The following is a 22,430-nucleotide window of genomic DNA, read 5'->3' on the forward strand; positions in this document are numbered from 1 at the left end:
GTGAGAGTCTTGACCTCTTTTAAAGGAAGTGCCAGATGAATATGGTTGTGGGTGTCTGTTGCTGATTTGTAATGTGGTCTGGAGAAAATCACTGAGCTCTTGCATTGACCTTATTTCACCACAAGGGGCAGCGCAGCTCAGCAATTGTTAAGCGCGTAACAGAAGTAGTCTCGGTGTTGCTCGTTGGCAACCGTGGTGTAAACAACCCTCCCCACGGAGCGAGGCGTGCTCCTTTTTATTAATGAGTAGTTTTTAGAAACACAAAAAAGTCCTCTGGTTGAGCCCTGGGAAAGTAGCACAGACTGATCAAATGGAAGGAAGTGTTCCATGTGAAGTTTGAAAGTGGCATTTTGTGCTGTCAGAGGATTACAGGTCATGTTTTGACACAGCTGCGTGTAAATGCTAAAATCACAGCAAAAAAAAAGTAGACACAGTAAGAACAGACTAAGAAATGCGGTTGGTCTTTAAGGAGCCCAATCGTGCATGCGTGTTAACACACACAGACGCACGCACACACCCGCGCGCGCTCCCCCTGTTCCCACGGTGGCCCCACTGTGCAGCATGTGGCATTCAGTGGGACGCTGTCCTGCTGCCCCCACCCCCCCCGACCTCGCCGGCATCAGCAGGCGGACCCCCAGGTGGGCCCCGGACCTGCTGGCAGATGCAGCTGAATATTCATCAGCTGGGAGATTAATTTGACTGGTAATTGGTGGGACGAAGACGCCGCACGCTGCGGACGCGAGGCTGCGCAGACGCGGGGAGGGGCGAGCAGAGGGGGCTGATGCGCGCACAGGGCCTGCTTGCGCGTATATTGCGCGTACATTCACACGCGTGCCCGCGCACAAACGTGCAGTCACTTATTGCGTGTTCGTGTCTGCGCTTGAATGCGCATATGTTGAGTCACATGCATGCTGTGGGTTCACATACAGGGCCACGCTTGTATAAGCATACACACAGTCACTTACATACGGTATGCTCACATACAGATCTGCGCTCGTATGCGCATACATGCAGTCAGCTGCACACTGTACTTGCACAGCCCTGCAGAATGCATGGTCCCACACATTCAGTTTGTTTGCAAATGTAAGGGTCTGTGGTCATTGTATGGTGGTCTGCTTACAACTGGACTTAAATGTGTCGTGTCACTTAAATGATTAATGTAATCAGTTGTGTTGTGGTGTGTTGCCTAGGTGTTGTGATTTGTTTTTTGTTTTTTTTTCTTTAATTAGCACAAGGTTAGCGTAACAGTACTAAGAATATTCCTGCTAGGATATGGCGAAATACTCATACTCTATCCAGACCTTTTTGGGTGTTTTCTGCTCAAACGTGATCCAGAATCAGCTTCCTCAGCTGCAAGCATAGCCCAAACAATTGTACTTAGGCAAGGGGAGCTTAAAATGATCACAGAGTCAGTACTAGATTCCTGTTCCTGATACTGTAGGTTCACTGTTAAGACAGGTTGGCATGTCAAATGTCTGACAAGTGCATTCCAAAAGATGATGCAATCATGTCTACACCCCTAAGCATCGGTTTGTGTACATAAAAATAGACTGTCTTTCAGCTGTGACACTGTCAGTTCACTCAGGCAGGCACTCTTCGAAATCATGGTGATTTACCAGAGCATTGAGATTGTTGTGCATTGGAATTAAGTTGTGTGTTCAAATGAAAGTCCATCTCTCATGTCTGTTTTTCTGTCTTTACAGATTCCAGATGAGTTTGATAATGGTGAGTAATAGTCTTCTTTATTACTTCACTGATGAAGCAGTTTGCAACGTAAATGAACTGCAGCTGAATGGAGACTTTGATCCTTCATTTCTCTCTGCCCTACTTGGAAATGATTTAAATCAGAGACTTTAACAGAAAAATGAAAGGAATGGAAGGCCAACCTTGCATTGAAACGAGGGCTACTTGCTTTAGTTTGTGTTCATGTAAAGTGAACAGGTGCAGGCAGCTGGGGAGAGTGTGCACGCATCTTTGTGTGACAGCATGCGCATTCGGAATGATTGATCCTATAAATCTGTGCACCGCCCCACCCAAAAAAAAGAAACTTCTGGCCCAGTCCTGCTGCCTGATCTCTTAAAGCCCTCTGGCAATATTCGGCCAGTTCAGCATCCATTTCCATATCTATAGCCCCCAATATGCTGTACCCCCCCATCCCCACCCCCAACACACACACACACACACACACACACACACTCGCACACACGGGCAGCCGTAGATTAACTGCCTTCTGGCTGGCCTGCGCATCTATAGCCCTGTCAGGGGGTACTGTGATGGATCGACCCGTGCAGATCTGTCACCCTGCGCACCCAACACCCCCCCCCCCCCCCCCCCCGCCCCCCCAAGCTCCTGTGCCAAGGGGGGTGCCAACCGGCCCTGCCCTACGACCAAATGCCACCCGGTCCCCCAGAGTCCCCTGCCATCATCTGTCATCCTTAAAAGTGTCCCTGTGGAAGGCAGACAAAGCTGGGAAAGACGGTAGGACTTGCCCAGTTCTCCAAGCCGGACCCAAGGCCAGGCAACTCCTGTCAGTCTCAACTTTGTAGCACAGTGGGATTAGAATTAAGGCGCATTGCAAAGATGCAGTTTGAAACTTGTGAAAAGCATAATTTGTCATGAGAAGCTACAAATGCTAGCATTATCTGAGATCCCTAATTAACAGTACAGTATCCCTGTTATCGCCGTTTGGAGCACAGTATTGCTGGTGATTAGTGCAGATTTGTTTTTTGTGACAAGCTGGCAAGCTCTAGATGGTAACACTCAAAGGTTGCTCTCAGAAATCCATGCTCATCAAGTTGGATTGTGTATGTTCCAGGTACTAAGTTAATATGCCAAAGCCTAGCCTATCTGGGTTGGACTGCTACCTGCCCAGTGAATGTACTGATCTCAGTTCGGTTATCAGCACATCAAGTCTTCCCCCACCTCACCGATAGAGCCCTTGCTTCTCTTTGGTTAAAAGCTTGTAATAGGATAAACTCTAGGGTCTGTTTGGTGAATGATTTTGATGCAGCCACTTTAAGAGAGGGGCATATGACCAAAGAGACTGAAGGAAGTGTTCAAGGGTTCAGCATCGATCTCCGCTAGCAGCAGTCCTGTCCAGCCTCTGTGTGCTGTGATAGCATACCTCAGTGTATCAAAATGTCACTTACCCCGTCGCACCATGAGCCATTCGACCGCTTGTCCTGACCCTGAGTCAAGTGTCAGGGGCCTGGACTGATCTCCACTGGGTATTCACAGTGGATTGGGGTGATCCAATAGTATGTGCCCTCTGTGCTGGGAACATTTTGTTCAGAGCATTCCTTGTCACGTTTTTACCATTATACGTGTTGTTTTTACCTTTAATTTAATGGGTAGATTAACGTGGTGTATTTAGAAACGATGGTATCAAAAGCCAAGCCTTTGATGTTCTGTGAAAATTTTGTTTGCGACCAGTGTATCTGTTTGCCTCATGCACAAAACCTCCGTGGTAGACCGAAGCCAGAGGCAGCATGGAATTAGGCTAATTCACATACCTGACGTTTGTCCCATGGCATCTGAGCCAAGGAGAAACCGCTCGTCATTGGAGGTGTTCCCTGCTGTGCTTTCTATGAAAAGCGGCTGCTATGCTTACCACAGTAAATTTGATAGTTGACGCTTTTTGGTTTTTATATTGGAGTAACACCTTTAAATAAAATAAGTATGTAAGCAGTCCTCAAATGTGTACTTTGAAATCGCTACAGTGAATTCATATCTGCACCATAAACTTTATTATACATTGTGGAAATGTTTTTTTGATTTTGCTTTTGGAGGAGCTGCGGTTTTTACACAGCGCGCTCTGTGAGACCCACTCAGCCCTGTGTGTTAAGCGAGAGCGGCTCTCCTGTGAGTCGCAACGCTAATGAAATCACAGCAGAACAGGGCGGAGGGCGGGGGGGTGGCTGCTACAAAGCTATGGTAATCTTTTTTTTTTCTCCCTCCTTCCTCTTTCCGAGACGAAGGGAGAGACAGCTGTACCATTTTATTAACGCTGATTTAAAACGAGCCGGAGGAGCGGCCGGCCTAAACGCGGAACAATCGGGCGCTGATATAATAATCACATAATTAATTCCACCCTTTCCCCAGTGCCCCCTTCTCGCCCATCTCTCCCAGAAGATTCATTACCTCAGGGCCCGGAGAGATGCTGCCCAACACTAATGCGCTAACACCATTTCGCACCATAATGAAGGGTAATGATGACCTTAGGGGCCGGGGTAAAACGCCTCGGTCTCCCGCGGGAGCGCGGAGGCAGGCTTCTGCTAGGCGTTCAAGCTGCCCTCGCGCTTTACGCTCCCTTGGCTGGCAGACGGCGAGTGGGAGGCCCAAGCGGGACTCATCTGTGGAGCGGTCCTCGGGGAGCCGGAACAAGGGTCCAGCTCGCAAACAGGGGGGGACCCCTCCCCCCCCTCAAAAAAAAACCCGTGTTCCCACGCCAAGTGACGGCATTCAGATTGATCGAGGAGGGCGGGCACTGGAAGTGGCAGGGGTGGCAGACCCAGGCGCCAGCGTCTGGATGCTTAAGCGGACGCTCTGGTCTCTGACCAATAGTACCCTGCCCTACCTGTGCCACCGAAAACACTGCAGCACTTTTCATCGTGCGGATATAGTGGTTCTGTTATGAAATTATTATGTCTTGGAATGCACCTTCTGGAGGTGCATCAACGCATGTGTTTCAGTGGAATAAGTGGGATGCTGAGGGTCTTACTACAGTGGATCAGAGATTTCGTTTTTTTCAGTGACTCCCTGGCAGAAGCCTGAATGAGCCTTGCAGCAGTTTATTGCACTGCTTCTAGATGAGCACCTGCAAAGCTTGCCCCTGCGCTCACACCGCTACTTTTGTTAGGTGGTCTGCACATTAAAGCACCGTATGTCTAAGACGAGAACTGTTTGGGCGTCAGTCACGTCCTCTCCCTTAACCTAGATGAAATCCTTTATGGTGCTCCCTGTGTCGGAAGCAAATCCACACTTTCAGTCCTGCTCAGAGTCGCCTGCGCGTTAGTCATGGACGAACCCGCGAATAGGTTTGTTTCTCTATTTTGAAGGGCGCATGGAGTGATACCGCTGTGTGTCACTGAGAGAGTTATGCCTCCGGGAGGACAAAGAGGGGAGGCGAAGGGCGAAGAAAGCTCAAAACAAACAAACACTGGTGCATCTTTGGGTGGGTGGGTGGGTGGCTGTGTGTGTGTGTGTGTGGGGGGGGGGGGCCCTCCCCGGCCGGCCGGCCGCCCGCCCGGTGCTCTGAGAACAGAAGGACAGGGCTGGAGCTGACTCGCCGCACGGAGAGGGCCTCGCCGGGCGACTGTTCATCACCCCTGAAGAAAAGGGGATTGACAACCCGAAAAAAAAAGCAAGAACCCCCGAAGAATGGGGGAGAAGAAAAGCAATTGAGTAATAATGGCCTTTGGCAAACATAGCGAGCATATGCCACCCCTGTGGAGGATGAAAGGGGGCCTTTGTTACGTCCGGAGGCCTGGCCATCGATCTGCTGTGCCCTACCTCCCCGCACCCCCCCCAATCCCAAATGTACATCCCTCTGGAGTCCGACAGCCCCTCTGCGGTGGAACAATGGGACAGCTCTCCATTACAACCACAAACAAGGTTAGGATGAGAGGCCTTTGAGAGCAGCGGAGCGGATTTTCCCCTCACTTTTGTGACTTTTTTTTCTTCTTCTTTTTTTTGTCATGCCTCTCTCAGTCTTTCTGGACAAAGGAGGACAACAGGACCCACCCCTGTTTGAGAAACCTGTGTGTTTACTCAAGAACAAACACTCAATAGGATTTAAGTAGTTTGTTTCTAATTGCTACCTTTAGAGTCCTACTCTCAAGTAGGAGTAGGGCTCTAAAGTCAGAGGTTTCCAGGAACGAATGTTCCAGCTCCGTGTCCCTGCCCTGGAGCTCAGCTCTGGTTTCGGGTTGAATGTTTGATCCAGTGTTTGTCCTCTGCCATGTCTTATCGGTCTCTCTGCTAAGAGTTAGAGGTTTATCACATCCAGTTACAATGGTAGTGCCAGGTTTCACTCTGCAAATTTCTGCAGTGTGTCTTTGGTATAAGGTGCTGTTTTGGGCCCAGACCTGGGACACAGCCTCATGTTGCTGTAGAGAGCTTTATTACTCATAATGGGGTTTGGTGCAAGGTTTTGAAAAGGAGGTGATATAAAGTATCCAGCTTTAATAGTCTTTGTCTAGCTATGTAACAGACGGTGAATATTTTGCAATGCCGATGCTTCCGCCCTGCACAGGCCTCCATGTACCTCCCCCCCTTTTTTTGGGGGGTGGGGTCGTGTCATTTTCATGCGCGTCTGTTCGGCCCGTATGCCGCCACACCTTGACACCCCCCGCGCGCCTTCCAACTGGGAAGATCCACACGTGCGAGGGTCACTTGTAGATGCAGTCCACGACCGCCCTCTCACCCCCCACCCCCCGCCCGCTTAGCGCTCCGCTCTATTACCATAACAAACGGCAGCAAAGCCTGCCACAGCCCCGTCCCGGCCTGACCCCGCCCCCCCACCGCCCGCCCTCCGTCCTCCAGCAGGAGTGTCAATAGCCACAGCCGGTCGGGATGCTTCATTTCCTAATCTCGGGGGAGCGGTATTTACCAGCCCGGTCACAGTCACACGCTCCCTGCAAAACTCTGCCTCCCGTCCTCCGCCGGCCAAATGTATTAAACCTAATCAAATTGGGAGGCGGGGGTGTGGGGGGGGGGCTCTCCGGGGGCTTTAACCAGGACGCATTGTTCTACAGGCCCTGCTGTTAGAGCCCCCCGTGGGTCGCCTGTGACGGGACATGTGGCCGCATGCATCTGGGGGCCGGCGGAGGCAGCGGATGTGAGGGCGTGCCATCGATGTTAGAGCGCTGGACTCTGGAACCCAGAACCACCATTTATAATCCCATGTGGCATATCCCCAAGCAAGGCACCTGCTATTGATCGTTCCAGTGTAAATACATCTGTCTGAGCTGCCTCGGGACCGTTTAATATGTAACGTTATTATGGTGGTTTTGTTGATAACTGCATGGTGCAGGTGTGGAGTAACAGAACAGTAGTGATGTGGACACTGGACAAAGGACCTGAGGGATGTGGGTTCACATCCAGGGGAGGCCACAGTTGGCTTTGCCCCAGATCTTCTCTTCGGTTTTGAAATAAAATGAGCGTATACCATAGAAGCAGAACATGTAGGTTTTGTGTGTGTGGAAACTGCTTTGCATAGATCAGAGTTTGACCTGTGATACTGTGCTGTTGGCTTTCTGTGGTAAACATTCCCTCAGTCCCTTTGTCTCTTTTCCTCAGATGTTCCAGTTATCCAGCAGCTCAAGAGGACTTTCAAATATTTCCAAGACTACAGACAGGTAGGTACTGGTTACAGGGCTCATAAGTGGGCACAGTGAAAATACAGGAGTATTTTTTATAGATGTGGGTCCAACTATCTTTTGTTTCATCTGACCAGAGCCACTCAGAGAAAAGTAGGATAGGTTTTATACAGGATATTTGTATACTTTATAAAATAGCCCTGTGGGTGTGTGTGTGCATGTGTGTATGGGAATGATTAATTCCATATAACATAAGGATTTATATATTTGCTAATACCAGGAGTCGTAGCACCATAGTCACAATCTATTATATCTATTGTTAATCTGGACTCCCCAGACTTCCACTTGTTTGTTGGCCAGACGAGAGGCAGGTGCAGGCAGGCCAGTTAGAGGGCCGGCTCATGCAGATTCCACCAGCTGCTGTTCATTGAGGGGCCAACCCCTCTGCCCACCTCTCCCCTTCCTCCTGCCCCGCCCCCCTTTTGTAATTCCGCATGAAATCCCCCCCCCCCCGCCCTCCCCACCCTCTGCGCTCGGCGCCCTGTGATCTCCGCAAACAAGCCTGCTCAGTCCTGCATCCCAGCGTCGCCCCCGCCACATGTCTGGCCTCACCCCTGCAGATGCAGTTTATGGGATTATGAGTTTACGAGGGTCCGGGGATAAGCGCGGCAAACAAACCCGAAGGTCGCCCATCTGCGGCGCTCCGGTGCATTCCGACGGGTCCGCCCCGCTCTGCGCCTCCCTGCGCCTCCCTGCGCTGCTCCGCGCGCCTCCTGCCCCGCGCGCCTCCTGCCCCGCGCACCTCCTGCCCTGCGCATCCTCACTTTCCGGGGGCCTCCTGAAAACCCACTCCCCATGCCTGATAATACCTTCTCTCTTAGAGTACTGAGGTCATGTCTATTATCTCTGAGTGTACAGTCTCTGATTTTCTTTTTATTTCCCACCCCCACGCTTTTGCTTCCCCCCCAGATGATCATTGAACCCACGAGCCCCAAACTCCTCCCCGACCCCCTGAAGGAGCCCTACTACCAGCCCCCCTACACCCTGGTCCTGGAGCTGACCGACGTCCTGCTGCATCCAGAGTGGTCGGTACGTACAGCGGCCCTCTCCCCAAACTGCTCCACCTACAGTCTCTGAGAGCCCAACTCCAGGCCTTCCGGGGGACAAGCTGTCTCCTGTCAAAACCAGGATGTGATTTGAAAGCACAACATATACCTTACGCGTTTGCCCAGAAGAATCTCACATCCAGAATAACTTGCATCACTTAACTCAGACTGCTGCAGTAAATTTGCAGCTGTGTCAAAACTAAGTGCCTTGCCTAAGGGTACAACAGCAGCAGGCCACACAGGGATCAGACAGGCTACCTTTGTTTTACGAGCGGTGTTCATTACCCTCGCGTCACACTGCTGCCAATGAATACAAAAACGAAAAACTGCAATAGCTCACCTAAACATAAAGAGAAAAAACCCAGGCTATATAAGGGTTTGACGGGACATATTCTCGCCACACTCTGTACGTAATATACCACAATGCAGATAAATTCCATTTAAACCTCTAAGCAATATGCTGGTGGAAACCTAGACTCTCAGATGAATGTCCCGATGAAAAAGTCTTTCACAGTGTCCAGAGCAGGAGTATGCTGTCCAACTTCTGAGGCGGGTCCCAGATAGTCACTGGCGGCCTTTCAAACAGGGCTGAGGGAGGGTCTCGGGCGCTCTTCAGCCTTCATTCTGCTTTAGTTCATATTGCATGGTGGGAAGGAAACCAGGCTTTGGTTAAACCATGAAGCGTCTCCTATTTTTCTCTGTGGTTAATTATCACAGCAAGCCTATTATGTAACATGATATCCTGGACTAACTTGTTATGCATATTAATGCCTTTATGCTGCTGTTTTGACCGGGGCAGTTTCGGCTTTTAGCAGATCTGATCACAATGACATGTATATTATCAGGTTTGGGCAATTGTGTTGAATTCTAAAAAAAAAAAACAAAAAAACACCCTGCCAGTGTGGTCTGGTTTCACTTTGAGTTTGGACCCTCCAACGTGCTGGAACCAATTTTGTTATATCCTCTGCTGATATCCTTGCCCTGTAGCTTATGTAAGTCTTTTCAGAATGGGAGTACGTTTCTGGCCAAGTGTTTCCAAAAACGGCATGCTCCCGCCGGTCAGACACGCATATTGTTTTGTAAACCGCACATGCTTTGGTGTCCATAGCATCAGCAAAAACTCCAAACAGTTACCTCTGTAGCTGCTGCCCCCCCCCCCCCCCCCCCAAAAGAGGAATAGGAGCTTAACCACCTCCTGCACACTGAATCCTGCCCGTTTTTAACAAGGGGATCCCCTCTGCCCCCTTTAAGGCCTTCAGCACCCCAGCGCTATGCAGTGTACGGTCTCAGGCCGTACCCATGTATTTCGGGTATGCCACATGTTACGGTACAGGGGGCAGAGATGACCATACCAGTGGATCTGGAAAAGCTTCATCTTCTGTGGAGGGCCTGAGTCTAACTATAGTGCTCATCCACCATTCCAGTACGTGGCAGCACGGATTTAAGCATCCAAACCAAGTTCCGTAATGAGATTTAGTGTTCTACTTGCCAAACGCCCGATGCGCTTAGCGCGAGGGGTGTCGCTCCGGAATCCTCTTTGGCCGTGTCAAAGGCGTGCCGCATTGTAGCGAGCACCGCGGCTGAGACGGGCCAGGTCCCCGGGGCATTGGCGGGCGGCCCAGCTGCCCCTCGCCAGGCCGGAGAGCGGAGGCGCTGCCGCAGCGCGCTGAATGGAGTGAGCATACGCCCCCCCCCCCCCCCCTTCTGTAGCAGCAACAGCTGTGCATTAACCGGCCATTAATTACCCGGCAGATCGCTCTCGGAGGCAGGCGCTTTGCTTCCCGTGCGCATATTTCAGTTTATTAAATTTGCTACGAGTCAAACGTAATTTTGCATTCTTTCACTTCTGCAAGAAAATAAGTTTCTCCTTTAAAAGTTTTTTGGACTCCCCCCCCCCCCGTGCCTTTTGAAAATGAAAGCTGTGGCCTGAATGCAGAAGTCTTTCTGCAAACCGCGGGTCCATAAAGGGGGAAACTGTAGACTGACCAGTGTGCAGTCTCGGTAGGTTCTGTTGGTAACAGGTGGACAGGACCCCACACAATACAGGTAACCTCGGTTTTCTTTTCCTTTTTTTGTTTTTTTTTTTGTCTTTTTATGAAAGGGGCCGCATTCAGAGATTCACAAAAGCCATTCTAGCGGTAACCCCTCCCCACCACACGCGCGCACGTTGCTCTTACCCCTCGGAGTGAGCGGCCATCTGGACAGGACTACTGGCAGCCCAGCCACCTGTCCCCACCCCCCACCCCTTCCTCAGCCCATCGCAGCCCAACCCAGCCCCCCCCCCCCCCCCCCCCCACCTGGCCAGCTGTGCGAGCGAGCGACACGCGCTTGCACAGGTAACAGGTGGGCTGCACCTGCAACCCGACACCTGCTCCCAGCAGATAGCAGCCGGGAGGCTCGGGTCTCCGGGGCTTTGATTTCTCCTGTCACAGAGAGGAAAGGCGGGGGGCTGCTGTAAAAAAACCAACACGTATATCAACTGTATGTTCTTTGCAAAAGACTTCAAAAAAGGGGGGAAACGCCCTCCCTCATATACTAATGGGGTTCATTTGCCATAAGGTGCTCCTTGTCAGAAATCACAAAGCGGGGATGAAAAAGGAGGTAGAAACATGAGAGTGAGGTACTCGTGCTGGACAAGCCCACTGTTTCAATCTGTGTGTCTGCTTGATGTATAACAGGGATGGGCAACTTTGGTGGTGGTGGGGGCCAACACATTTTTCTCCTTACTACTAGGGGGCCAAATTACAAATCCGCACTTTCACGTAGTTCACCCCCTGACTACAGTTTCCCCAATACTGTGGGTAATTCATGTAAGAGTAATGCAGTGGTTTTTTAAGCTTTTATTAACTACCAAATCTTCAATATTTGCTATTCAACTGGAAAATTTAAGTTTCAGTTAACAAGCAGTGCTACTTCACATTACATATTATCAAGGAAATTTGAATGTCTTGGTGCAGAAAATACATTACATTTGCAACACACACAAACTTACAGACACAGATCTTATCTTTTTCAGTTTTATTATGTCTCAAATATTAATTTTTGCCATTCATATTCATCATTCAACTATTCCATTTTATTCTTCCCCCATTTTTCTATTCAGTCAGTTAACAATAAATGCTACTATGCATGACATTAACAAGAACATTGTAATGTTTCAGTGCAGAAGTGCATTCAGAACATTTCCTCCCCTCCCCACACCACCCCACCCCCCAACACACACACACCCCAACACACACACACAGGCTCTGTAAAATGTCTCAATGAGAAACCTGTGGCTTCTCCTGCTGGCGTACAATAGACTCAATGTCAGCCTCAAAATTTGTACGACCAATCTGCATCAGCTGGAACAGTGTTTCATCTCTCAGCCTGTTTCTCACTTTCAATTTGATGCGTTTCATTGTTGAGAAATTGCTCTCGCAGATGTAAGTGCTACCAAACATGCTGGACATGTACAGTGCAAACCCTGTGAGGAGGGACTTGGGTAGCAGTTTCCAAAGTTCGATTCCCCTCTCGCTGCGTTTCGCCTGAAAGAAGGGGTCGGACTGAAGTTCGCACAGTTCCAGCTGCAGCTCTCGAGGCTGTTCTCTGACAGTCGCGTTAAGGGGGTGAGTGAAGAGGTTTACGCGAGGCCGCATGGTCTGAAAGTCTTGAAAGCGAACTTTGAATTGCTCCTTTAAATTTTTCATGTCTGTGAGGAAGGTGATGTCACAGAGAAATTCTGTACCCCTGAGTTTGCTACAGTAAGCATTTGTATCAGACCTGATATTGTGTGCATCAGTAAATCTCCATAAGCCGTGCTCACCTCCTTCAAAAAGGCTATGAATTTCCTGTGATTGAGGGCCCTGCTTCCACTTCGAATGAGATTAGTAACTTTCGTGACTAATTCCATGACATGGCTGAAGTTCAGACTCTTTGCACACAGGGCCTCCTGTACAACAAAATGAGTTTTACCAAACACATACCACAAATTTCAATATATACACGTAGGCCCATATGTTTTAAATCACCGATCATTAACATTACACTTACAAAACAAATAAAAATTACCAACCTGATGTATTACGCTGTGCAGTACCGGATCGTTACCGCTACTCTTCTGGAGAAGCCCAGTGAATCTGGAGTTTTGTCCTTCTGGAGAAGCTGGTGCTCCGTCGGTGACCACAGCAGACAGCTCAGCAAAGCCCCCATGCTGGTTTAGTACACTTTCAACAGGATGAAAAATATCCTCTCCCTTTGTGGTGCCATGTAAAGAGACCAACTTCAACAGCTCCTCCTGAATCTTGAGCGAACTGTTAATGGTTCTTGAGAAAATGAGGAGCTGACTTGTATCCATCACGTCTGTGCTTTCATTCAGCGTGAGAGAAAAGTACCTCCAGTCATTGATGTCTTTTAGCTTTTCCTGGACTTGATTTTGAATGTCAAAAACCCTACATATAACTGTTCGGCGGGACAAAGATACTGATTCAAAATTCTTGGCCATATACTCATGTCCAAAAGCTTTTGCCATCTCAGTCACATATTTTTTCACAGTTTCGTCCTCTGATAATGGCTTTTTCACTTTAGCGAGCTCAAGAGAAACGGCATAAGTTGCTTTAAGAGATGACTCTTGCACTGTTATGGCTTTGGTAAAAAGGCTTTGCTGGTGATGCATTTTCCCCTTCAAATCTGAGACGATGGCAGCTCTGGCGGCGCCTGTGTACCACACTTGTGAGTATTGGTGTAGTGGCGATTCAAATTGAAACCCTTCATCACAGATTTGGTCTCCCGGCAAACCAAGCCCATGGGTTTCCCCTTGAATTCAGTAAAAAGATAATCTGTTTCCCATTTCGATTGGAACTCACAGTTTTCATGGTCAGCCTTTCTCTTTTTTTGACTCATATTTGCAGAGGTTTGAGTTAGCCCAACTAGCAAGCATTAGCTGAGGTAAAAGGTAAACAACTGTTGCAGGAAGGTGCAGGATCGAAGCCTACGTCAAACAGCCGAGCGACAAGAGCAAGCGACCCCCCCGGTTGATGGCAGTAATGACTCCCGAATCAGATATTGTCCGGCCGCCTGATGCTTTTTTTTTTTTTTTCACCTCAGATAGGGGGAAAAAAAAAACTAGCGTCCCGCAGGCCGTATTGAATGATACTACGGGCGATGTACGGCCCACAGGCCGCTAGTTGCCCATCTGTGATGTATAAGGTCAAACTCTTTAGCCTGAGGTTGTCTAGCTTGTCTTTCATCATCCTGAGAAAACTGAGTGAATTGGAGTGCTATGTAATTATTGTTGTTTTCTGAATGTAGTCCTTCTTAATGGAATTGGTGCCCAGATGTTAGCACATGTATTCTAAGAAATTCAAAACACACACACGCTGTAGTGATTCACATACCTAAATGAATCTAGGCTACTGAGTGTAAATTGGGCCAGTGCAAAGATGATCCCTATTCTATAACACACTCCCTGACTCATTAACCATGTGCATCCTTTCAGGTGTTCCCCATGAAAATGTTGAGAATGCTTCAGCTGTGAAGTTACACTGTTATGACCTTAATATTATTTTTCATTATGGCACTCAAACATCACACACAGATCACACGCATAAAATTGTTTTGACCGGCATGCAGGTTTAGAGCCCAGCAAATGTGAAATATGTTGAGATATAGAGAAATAAGGAAAGGTCTTACGGAAGTCCAGTTTGTAGAGAATGCTGGTTCCAAGGCAGGGATCTACTACTTCAAGGTGTGCCTTAGAGGAAATGTTCTACATCATTAGCCCATGTGACACCAAGAGGACATTACTTTTCATGCCAATACAAATGTCTGGGCCAACTTTAATGAAAGAGGAAAGTACTCAATCGTTTGCCTGAAATCAGGTCCACAATTCACTGAGGACAGTTCATTTTGCAGCCTAGTCAAATTCATTTCATTTATTTCTATTGTTAATTGTTTGCAAAGGAAATTATGAAGAGCAATGTTCTTTGGATTTGGTGTCTGTAATGTTTTGAGCGTTGTATTAGCAGTGTGCTCAGAGTTTTACAATCCATTTGCTCCCAAACTGTCCCCTGTCCCTCATACTTCTGCAGCTACTCCTCCTGAGCAATATCAGTTACTGCAAGTACAAAATGGAGAAAGTAAAAGTGAATTTTCTGGTAGATCTTATCACGTGGTGTTCGGCATGAGAGAACCTCGCATGGACTTGACAGGAATGACACAACCCTTACAAAATTTTGGCACAGATCCACTCTGAGTACTAATGCTCGGTGAAGACAGAACATAAGAATTCACTGTACCCAGCTGAGTGGTGTTGCCCCTGCAGATAACATTTCACCTATTCCATCCATTCCTGACCTTTTTGGACTCTCCCCTTCCCCCCCACAGTTGGCGACAGGCTGGCGCTTCAAGAAGAGGCCTGGCATCGACTACCTGTTCCAGCAGCTGGCACCCCTGTACGAGATAGTCATCTTTACGGCCGAGACGGGCATGGTGAGGACATAAATATGGTGTTGAGCAAGTTTGCATACAGCTGCATTTTTTTATCTCCTTTACATCACATATCTTTTTTCCAGTACATTTATATATCAGATATGATGGTGCAATGTGTTTGTGTGCCGTTAACCTGGTTACGTTACGCTCCGGTTGTTTGGGGAGCAGGCCGCTGGCAAAATACAGGGACGCTCATACCATTATTTTTCCCTTCCGAGCAAATTGAAACATGCTGGATTTATACACACCACACATATTGGCCTCTTTATTTTTTTTTTCCTTTTTTCCTGGAAGCCAGAGATGCACAAAAATGTAATGTGTTACCATTCCACTCTTGTTCATGGGCTATCCACGTTTCTCTTAAAACCAAATTAATCGTGTTTACCTAGATTTAAAGGGTGAGGGGAATGTTGCATTTTACCAGAGGGAAGCAGAATCCCTAACCCCGACGCACCAAAAGTATGGAAGTTGCCGCTGCGCTCCAGCCTTCCAGAGCACGCTGCATTGTGCCAACACCTGCCACACATGAACAGTGTGCTAATCGGTGGGCTCCGCCTGCACCCGATCTGAAGCCGCCGCTGGCTTCAGGGCGTTGCCGGTTTGTTGTGGTACCGCACCTGGCCCACCAATCCGCTTTCCATCTCAAAACGCATCGGAGCCGCCTCTCCTAGCTGCTGCGTGCTGCTCCACCGTGTTGAAGGCGGTCAACCATCAACAGGCCAGCAGGGCCCGGGCCGAGCGACGCCCGTCTCACTTTCCCTCCCTGCGCAGCGGCCCCATTTGCTTGTTTGTTTGTGTGTTTGCACTTCGCGCCGCTGACTCACAACAGGGCCGCGGCCCTCCAGCACCCCCACCATTGTTGCCGTAATTGGCCATCAGTCGGCGAAAAGGAACCAACAGGTGGTTGCAATTTGGCTGCATTTTTGTCTAAACGTGGCAGAGCCCTTTATTTTGCCCTGGGCGACATTAAGATGCAAATGAGGCCCTTGCCTTAGTCCTAATTAGGCCTCTTGTTTTCGTTTTGCGTTTTCTTTTTTTTTTTTTTTTGCGCTCCGGCTGAACCTTGACGAGCGTTTACGGCCGTTTGGCTTCTGCGCCTTTTTCCCCGCCCAGTGTTTACGCTACACACAGGTCCTCAAGCTCCCTGGCAAGTTCACTGCCAGGCTGATCTGTTGAACCGCGCTTCCCTCGAGCCTGTTTTTCCCTCGTCAGCTCGGTTTTCAAGAGAAGCTAGCCCCTGCCTGTTGCGTCACTTGCGGAGAACTCTTTGAACCCAGTCGAACTGACATAACTTTGGCATTCTGTGCACTGATAGAACCACAATTGATATTAGAATTCCATTGAACTGTATCTACTGTTTTTTTTTTTTCCACGTTCCATTTGTTATACTGTGAGGTTGCCCAAAGTGGTTGCCACATCTGACCTTGTGTGTGTATTTGTGTGTGTGTGTGTGTGTGTGTTCCGTGTGTGTGTCTTGATAGACGGCCTACCCCCTGATCGACAGCATCGACCCTCAGGGCTTCGTCATGTACCGCCTCTTCAGAGATGCCACCCGCTACATGGAGGGACACCACGTCAAGGTAACGCAAACATGTGCGCGGTACAAGTCCCAGTGCGAGCTCGAGTTATGCAGAAATGCATACACGCAATAAGCATCATTCTCAGTTTTGTTTTCTCTGCCCTGCTTTCACTTCCCCCTGATAAAACACCCTCACGTAATATTTTTAGCACGTTCCTAAAATATGCACAGTCATAATTTCTCACGCTTCAGCATAGCAATTACCTTCCGTTCGTATCTGTATTTGTGTACTGTGATCACTTCAGAACAATTATGTTCTCATTAAATAAATCAGTACTGATAAAAGCACTTCAGGTCCACAGTATTAAAAGTTAAAAGAAATGGTAGTAGGTGGAAGTAGGAAGGCCAGTGAAAAGGGAGAAACATGACATAATGAAAGTGATGAAGTGCTTGTAATTATCTAATTAGTCATAGTACCAGTGTCCTAGGCGAGAATAATGTTGCATTGTAGTCAGTGCATGTTTTAATGCACATTAGTAAGTAATTTTATTTTGTCCATTGTAGGCCTCATTTGGCCTCCTGTATGCCTGTATAGTGGGTGACCAAAAATGGTAATCAGCCAAAAGATTCCAGAGTGAGATGGAAAAAGCACACCAAAGAGGAACAATGTGAAGACATCTTAGTTATCCATTTGGTCATTATTCCACAATCCACTGTATCCATGATCCACCATACTCTCTCGAACATTACTTCATACTGAACTTTGAGTTGCCAATATAAGAAACTACCATTTTTTCTTTTCTCAGTGTATTTTTGTAAATGTCAGTGACTTCTGGTAATAGGTAAGAGTAAAATCATTACAGCAGCTGCTGTAATTTCATTACTAGAAGTTGAGGGTGAAGTTTCCGGTGCAGTGAGATTGTAACTCAGCCCCACCCCGTCCCACCACCTTTTGGATTCAGAGGGGGGAAGTGGAAATGTTTTATCTGCACTTTTGTCCAGCATTGCATGCGCTTGGAACCATATCAACTCTGAGGTGTTGCAGTGAAGTCTTTCAGCGCAAACCAAACGAGTCCGCCTCACATGCGCTCGCACACGTGCGCGCACACACTCACACACGCACACACATACACACACACACACGTGCACACCCCTTTCCTGACCTGGGCATTTCAATGCAGCGTGTGCCCCCTGTGTCTCCCCACACACTCCCCTTTCAGCTCCTTCTGGCCCTCTATTGATTTCCCCCACACTCCCTCTCTATCCCCCTCTGTCTCTCAGCAGCCGCGGACAATAGCAATCCCTTTTTTTCCCCCCCTCGCCTCCCTTTTCTGGTGCCCCATTAACCTTCTGTCTTCCTTTCTTCCCCCCCCGCCCCCCCAAACAATGAAGGAAGGGAGGCTCTCCTTATCAGATCGTGCTGCGGGGGGCACGTTTCTGTTTAAGAATTTTCAGCTGCGAGGTAGCTTGTTTTTGTTTTTCGAGATCCAGAGAAGCGATTCCCTCAGCATCGTAAGCCCGCAAATTTTCCATTCAAGAAAACTGTCTGTTTTAATCCCCCCCCCCCCCCCCCCCCCCCCCCCCCCCGTGCCCCATAAACTCTCTGTAAACTCCCCTGACATAATTCACTTTAAAGAGAGGACTCTCACCCATATGGTCCTGTTGTAAACTTCAGTAAATAGATTAAGCCAAATCCAAGACAGTGTGAGTTCAGTTCTTTAAAGCACTTAAATTTTTTTCCCCGCCATCGACAGTCTGTTTTACGTTATGAAATAAAGTTGGCAAGAAGAGAGCCCAGTTACATCAGGTGGGCCCATAAGTAAAAGCAGTGTGGTTTACTCAACTTGTTTACGTCTATAAAACCCTTTTCATTAATTATTTGTAGAGGTCAGTTCTTTCCATGTTAATTACACAGTTGTAAAACTGTTCATTCATTCCAAACTATAAAGAATTCATGAGTGTAACCCGCTACCCTCCACCTAGCATAAAGCCCTTACTGTATGTGTTTTTTTTTTTGTTTAGCAACCTGTCTTCCACGTTTCAGCACCCAGTCTTAAGTTACAAGTGCGCAACAGCAAGGCGGAGCCTCTTTCTTCTGTTAACAAGAGGCTGTGAGCGCGGCTTCAGCCACGGGTCACTTTGAAGGGGGAGACAGCCGTCACTCAGGCACAATGCCCCCCACCCTGGCCTCTCCTCACGCCCAATTCCCCCCAAGCCCGTGCAAACGCCTGTCTGCCCTCTCCGCGTGCGTGCGTGCACACGAGCCCTCTGTCTCTGCCGCATTACAGCAGTGCAAGTGAAGGCCCCTCCCCTTCAACCCCACCCCACCCCACACCCCCGTCCACCCTCTGCTCAGCTCTTTCTCTTTTCTCCTTACCCTGCCCCCGCCCCCTCCTCCTCCTCCTCATCCCTCCCGCTCCCTTCTTCACCTCCCATCTGGTCCTCTGAAATCAACAGGGGAGCAGAGAGAGAGAGAGAGAGAGAGACAGAGAGAGGGAGGGTAGGAAGGAGACAGAGGGAGCGAAAAGAAGGGCTCCCCTGAGGCCTTATTGGCTGTCCACGCTGAATTTTCATGGTGATATCTTTTTGTTTTTTCAGAGTTAGGTTTTCAGATATGCGCGCTCAGAGAGGAGGGTTTATTTTGATGCTTGTGCTTTCATAATGATACCAATCGTTTCACAGAGCGGGGGGGGGAGGGGGCAATTCCTGTTATGCGTTCCTGAAGACCTGTCCTGTGCCAAAGAAAATAAAAGTATAAAAATACAACAGAGTGAATGTCCTCAGATGGGTTCATTCTATAGTCTAAGTTTAGATTTGACTGTTTTACACTGGTTTTCTTAAACTGAATAGTTCAGGCATTTGGCCTTTTGCTGTGACCACTTGACTCCTATATAAGAATATAACATCCATAACATTTAAGGCTGATGGAGCCTTGTTCAGAGTGTTTTCCTTTCTCCAGTGTGTTAGATAAACTTGGAGCATGTAACCAGTTTGCTGTAGTAGTGTGAATTCAACTTGAAAGGTAGCTTTAAAAGAAGTCACAGTTGTATGGTCATTCACTGCGCTCCAGCTTATGAGAGAGAAATCATATTCTAAAGCCCTCGCTGGCACCCTAGAGGATATACTTGAGGATCGCAGCCAACAGGTGTGCAACGTTCCTTCTGTGTCCTGCTGACGCCCCCGCCGCACGATCTGCCGCCTCACCTGGGATTACAGTCAATCGGCAGCTGTGAAATCCGAGCCCACGCCACGCCCCCCCCTCCCCGGCTCTGTGGCCCACGCTCACTCACTCTCTCTCACACACACACACACACACAGAGACACACACACAGACGTGCCCGAGCACACTTCTCCTGCCATCGATCCGCCAGCAGGCAGAGAAGAGCGTGTCCACAGAGACCCAGCAGATACGAACTCTGCCTCCCCCGGGGGGGGGGGGTTTCACAGTAGTACAGGCTGGGGCTGGTGCTGGGGCTGGGGCCGGGCGGGGGGGGGGGGGTCAGCGAGGCAGATGCCGGTAATTTATTGGGAATTCTACGGGAGTGAGGAGATGCGCCACTCCCCACCCCCCAGCTCGTCCTCCCCCCTCCCCCAGGTTTCCCATGGCCCCCCTCTCACCCGTGCCACGCTTGTGTCGCCACCTCAGGGGGATACAGATGACCCTCATGATTGAGGAGGGGAAAACATAGCGTCCCTGTCCATCTGTTCCATGCCAAACACGGAGACCGCGCGAGGGGACAGCTGGCCTTGGAGAAAGTGTGTGCGTGTCTTTGTATCTGAGTGTTTCGGAGGGGGGGGGGTGAGGGTGCTGCGTGCACCTCCCCACCTGCACCTGCGCGCGTGTTTATGTGGATCTGTGTTTTTAACGCGTGGTGGTGATTTGGAGATAACTCTGTGTTCCCTTACGCATTTGTGTTTGTTTTTTTTATTATTTTGGTTGTTTGTTTTTTTCTTTTTTTTAACTTTAGGATCCTTGATTATCGGTGATTATTTTGGTCGCAAACTGTCACATCAGTTTGTGCCTGCAGCAGCATGATAATAATCATATTTTATATGCAAAGCGCTTTTCCAAAGCTTGAGGGGCTAAGAGATTAAAGGCAATGAGTCATCTATTGAAATAGTTGCAGACTTGGCTAGCTATTAAGAGCAACTGAGAACACATTTTGAAAGATGAAAGCTATGATAGACATAATGATGGCTCACGATCGCGCAGGACGGGCAGTAATTAACACTATCAAAAGCCCGCTCAAGGGGAGTTGTTATTTCAGATTTAACATTTGTTAGAGTCAGCTGAGCTGTGCTGGGCAGGAAGGAAGTTCCAGAGAGGGGAGGGGCTGAGGAGGAAAAAGCTTTAATGAGAACGAAGCACTTTCACAATGCAGACAGCCGCAACAGATCCAGCCACTGACACTCGGAATCTGAGGCACGAAGCGTGCCTGTGTCTTGTCTGGGTTTTAATCCTCAAGTGTTTTCTTTACATTTCAGTTTCACTTGAAATGCTGTTGATCCTGTATCATTGCTGTTCCACTGTCATGTCCTACGCTGTAGTTCTGTTCGGCTTCTGTTCTTGTTATCATGAATTAGTAGGCTGTTTTTTGTTTTCCGGTTTGAATTGTTCTTACACTGCACATGGAGGTAAATTATAGCCAGGGACAGTACCCATCAAAAGGAGGCGGTCGTCAGCGGCCCTCTGCCTGGCTGAAGCAGTCGTTAATGGCCCTGTACTGAACGCTCCATGTGTCTCTGCAGGACGTGTCCTGTCTGAACCGGGACACCTCCAAGGTGATCGTGGTGGACTGCAAACGCGAGGCCTTCAGCCTGCAGCCCTTCAACGGGATGGCCCTGCGCAAGTGGGACGGCAACTCCGAGGACCGGACGCTGTACGACCTGGCCGCCTTCCTTAAGAGTGAGTGGCCGTGCTGTCGGGTCATTGGTGCAGACTGTTCTCCAGGTGTCCAATCAGCACCAGGGGGAAGGCTGTGGCCTTGGCCGCAGTGTGTAATGTTGCATGGTGGTGGGGGCCACTGACTTTGGTGGTATTCAGAAAGGTCGCTGTTTCCTTGAGCCCAGTTTCAGCTGAGCCGAATCTACCCGAATCCATGAGCACAGACCCCCACAGACCCAATCATGTGCCTCTGCTTCTGTCTCCATGGCAGCCATTGCCATCAGCGGGGTCGAGGACGTGCGCACCGTCCTGGAGAACTACGCCCACGAGGACGACCCCATCGAGGCCTTCAAACGCAGACAAGCGCAGCTGGCTCAGGTACGCACTCGCCCCCTCCCGCTTACACGCTGGCACCCCACTTTCATCAAAAGCAAGTCCATTGTAGTGTCAAAAAGTGTCACCATCTCATTACAGTGGATGACTATGGCTTTATTATGATGCTAGCATGAAAAAGGAAACACACTCGCTGAAGGTACATGTGGATGTAAAAGAATCCAAATCTGACAATACAGGAAGCTGTGGGAGCATCTGATCAGAATACATCATCAGGTCTGCTTTCCACCTTATTTCAGCATAGCACTAAGTACAAGAAGTTAGTGCAGTGTGGTAGCAGCAGTTGGCTGGATGTTAGCATGGGTTGATAGATTTATGGGAAGTTTTGGTGTTTCTGTCCTTGTCAAACTCACACCCAGTGATGCATGGTTTTATACACAGAACCATTTGCTCCTCTGCGGAATTTTAAGTTGTAATAAGATTGCCTTCAGCAGGCTTTTTTGTAATGGAACGCGAACTCTGCTCACTGCGTGTTCTCTTGCAGGAGGAGGAGCAGCGGCTGGCCGAGCTCGCCAAGCAGAAGAAGCAGAGCTTGTCGCTGGGCTCCATCGCCGGCAGGTTCTGGTCCCGCTCCAAGTAGCAGTGAGCCGCCCTCGCGCTCGCAGCCACCAATCACAGCCCTTCCCTGCCGAGGCAGCCGGCGAATGGGACGGGGACGGGGCCGGAAGGGCCTGGGGGAGGCCGGACACAAGGGGGGCTATGGGGTGGGGCGGGGTGGAAGACAGGAAGGGGCGAGGGGG

At 49.1% G+C, this 22,430-nt stretch overlaps 1 protein-coding gene across 1 annotated transcript in view; it reads left to right on the top strand.

The window, feature by feature from the left end:
- timm50 (translocase of inner mitochondrial membrane 50 homolog (S. cerevisiae)) overlaps positions 1 to 22,381 on the top strand; it is a 30,389-nt gene extending 8,008 nt beyond the window's left edge. The window contains exons 4-11 of the mRNA XM_036536920.1: positions 1,704 to 1,725; positions 7,300 to 7,358; positions 8,289 to 8,408; positions 14,789 to 14,893; positions 16,375 to 16,473; positions 21,162 to 21,318; positions 21,569 to 21,675; positions 22,175 to 22,381. Coding sequence (XP_036392813.1) covers positions 1,704 to 1,725; positions 7,300 to 7,358; positions 8,289 to 8,408; positions 14,789 to 14,893; positions 16,375 to 16,473; positions 21,162 to 21,318; positions 21,569 to 21,675; positions 22,175 to 22,270 — 765 coding nt within the window. The 3' untranslated portion in view covers positions 22,271 to 22,381. The remainder of the gene's footprint in view (positions 1 to 1,703; positions 1,726 to 7,299; positions 7,359 to 8,288; positions 8,409 to 14,788; positions 14,894 to 16,374; positions 16,474 to 21,161; positions 21,319 to 21,568; positions 21,676 to 22,174) is intronic.
- Positions 22,382 to 22,430: the final 49 nt, after the last annotated feature.

This window comes from Megalops cyprinoides, chromosome 9 (genome assembly GCF_013368585.1).
Source record: "Megalops cyprinoides isolate fMegCyp1 chromosome 9, fMegCyp1.pri, whole genome shotgun sequence".
Taxonomy (NCBI): domain Eukaryota; kingdom Metazoa; phylum Chordata; class Actinopteri; order Elopiformes; family Megalopidae; genus Megalops; species Megalops cyprinoides.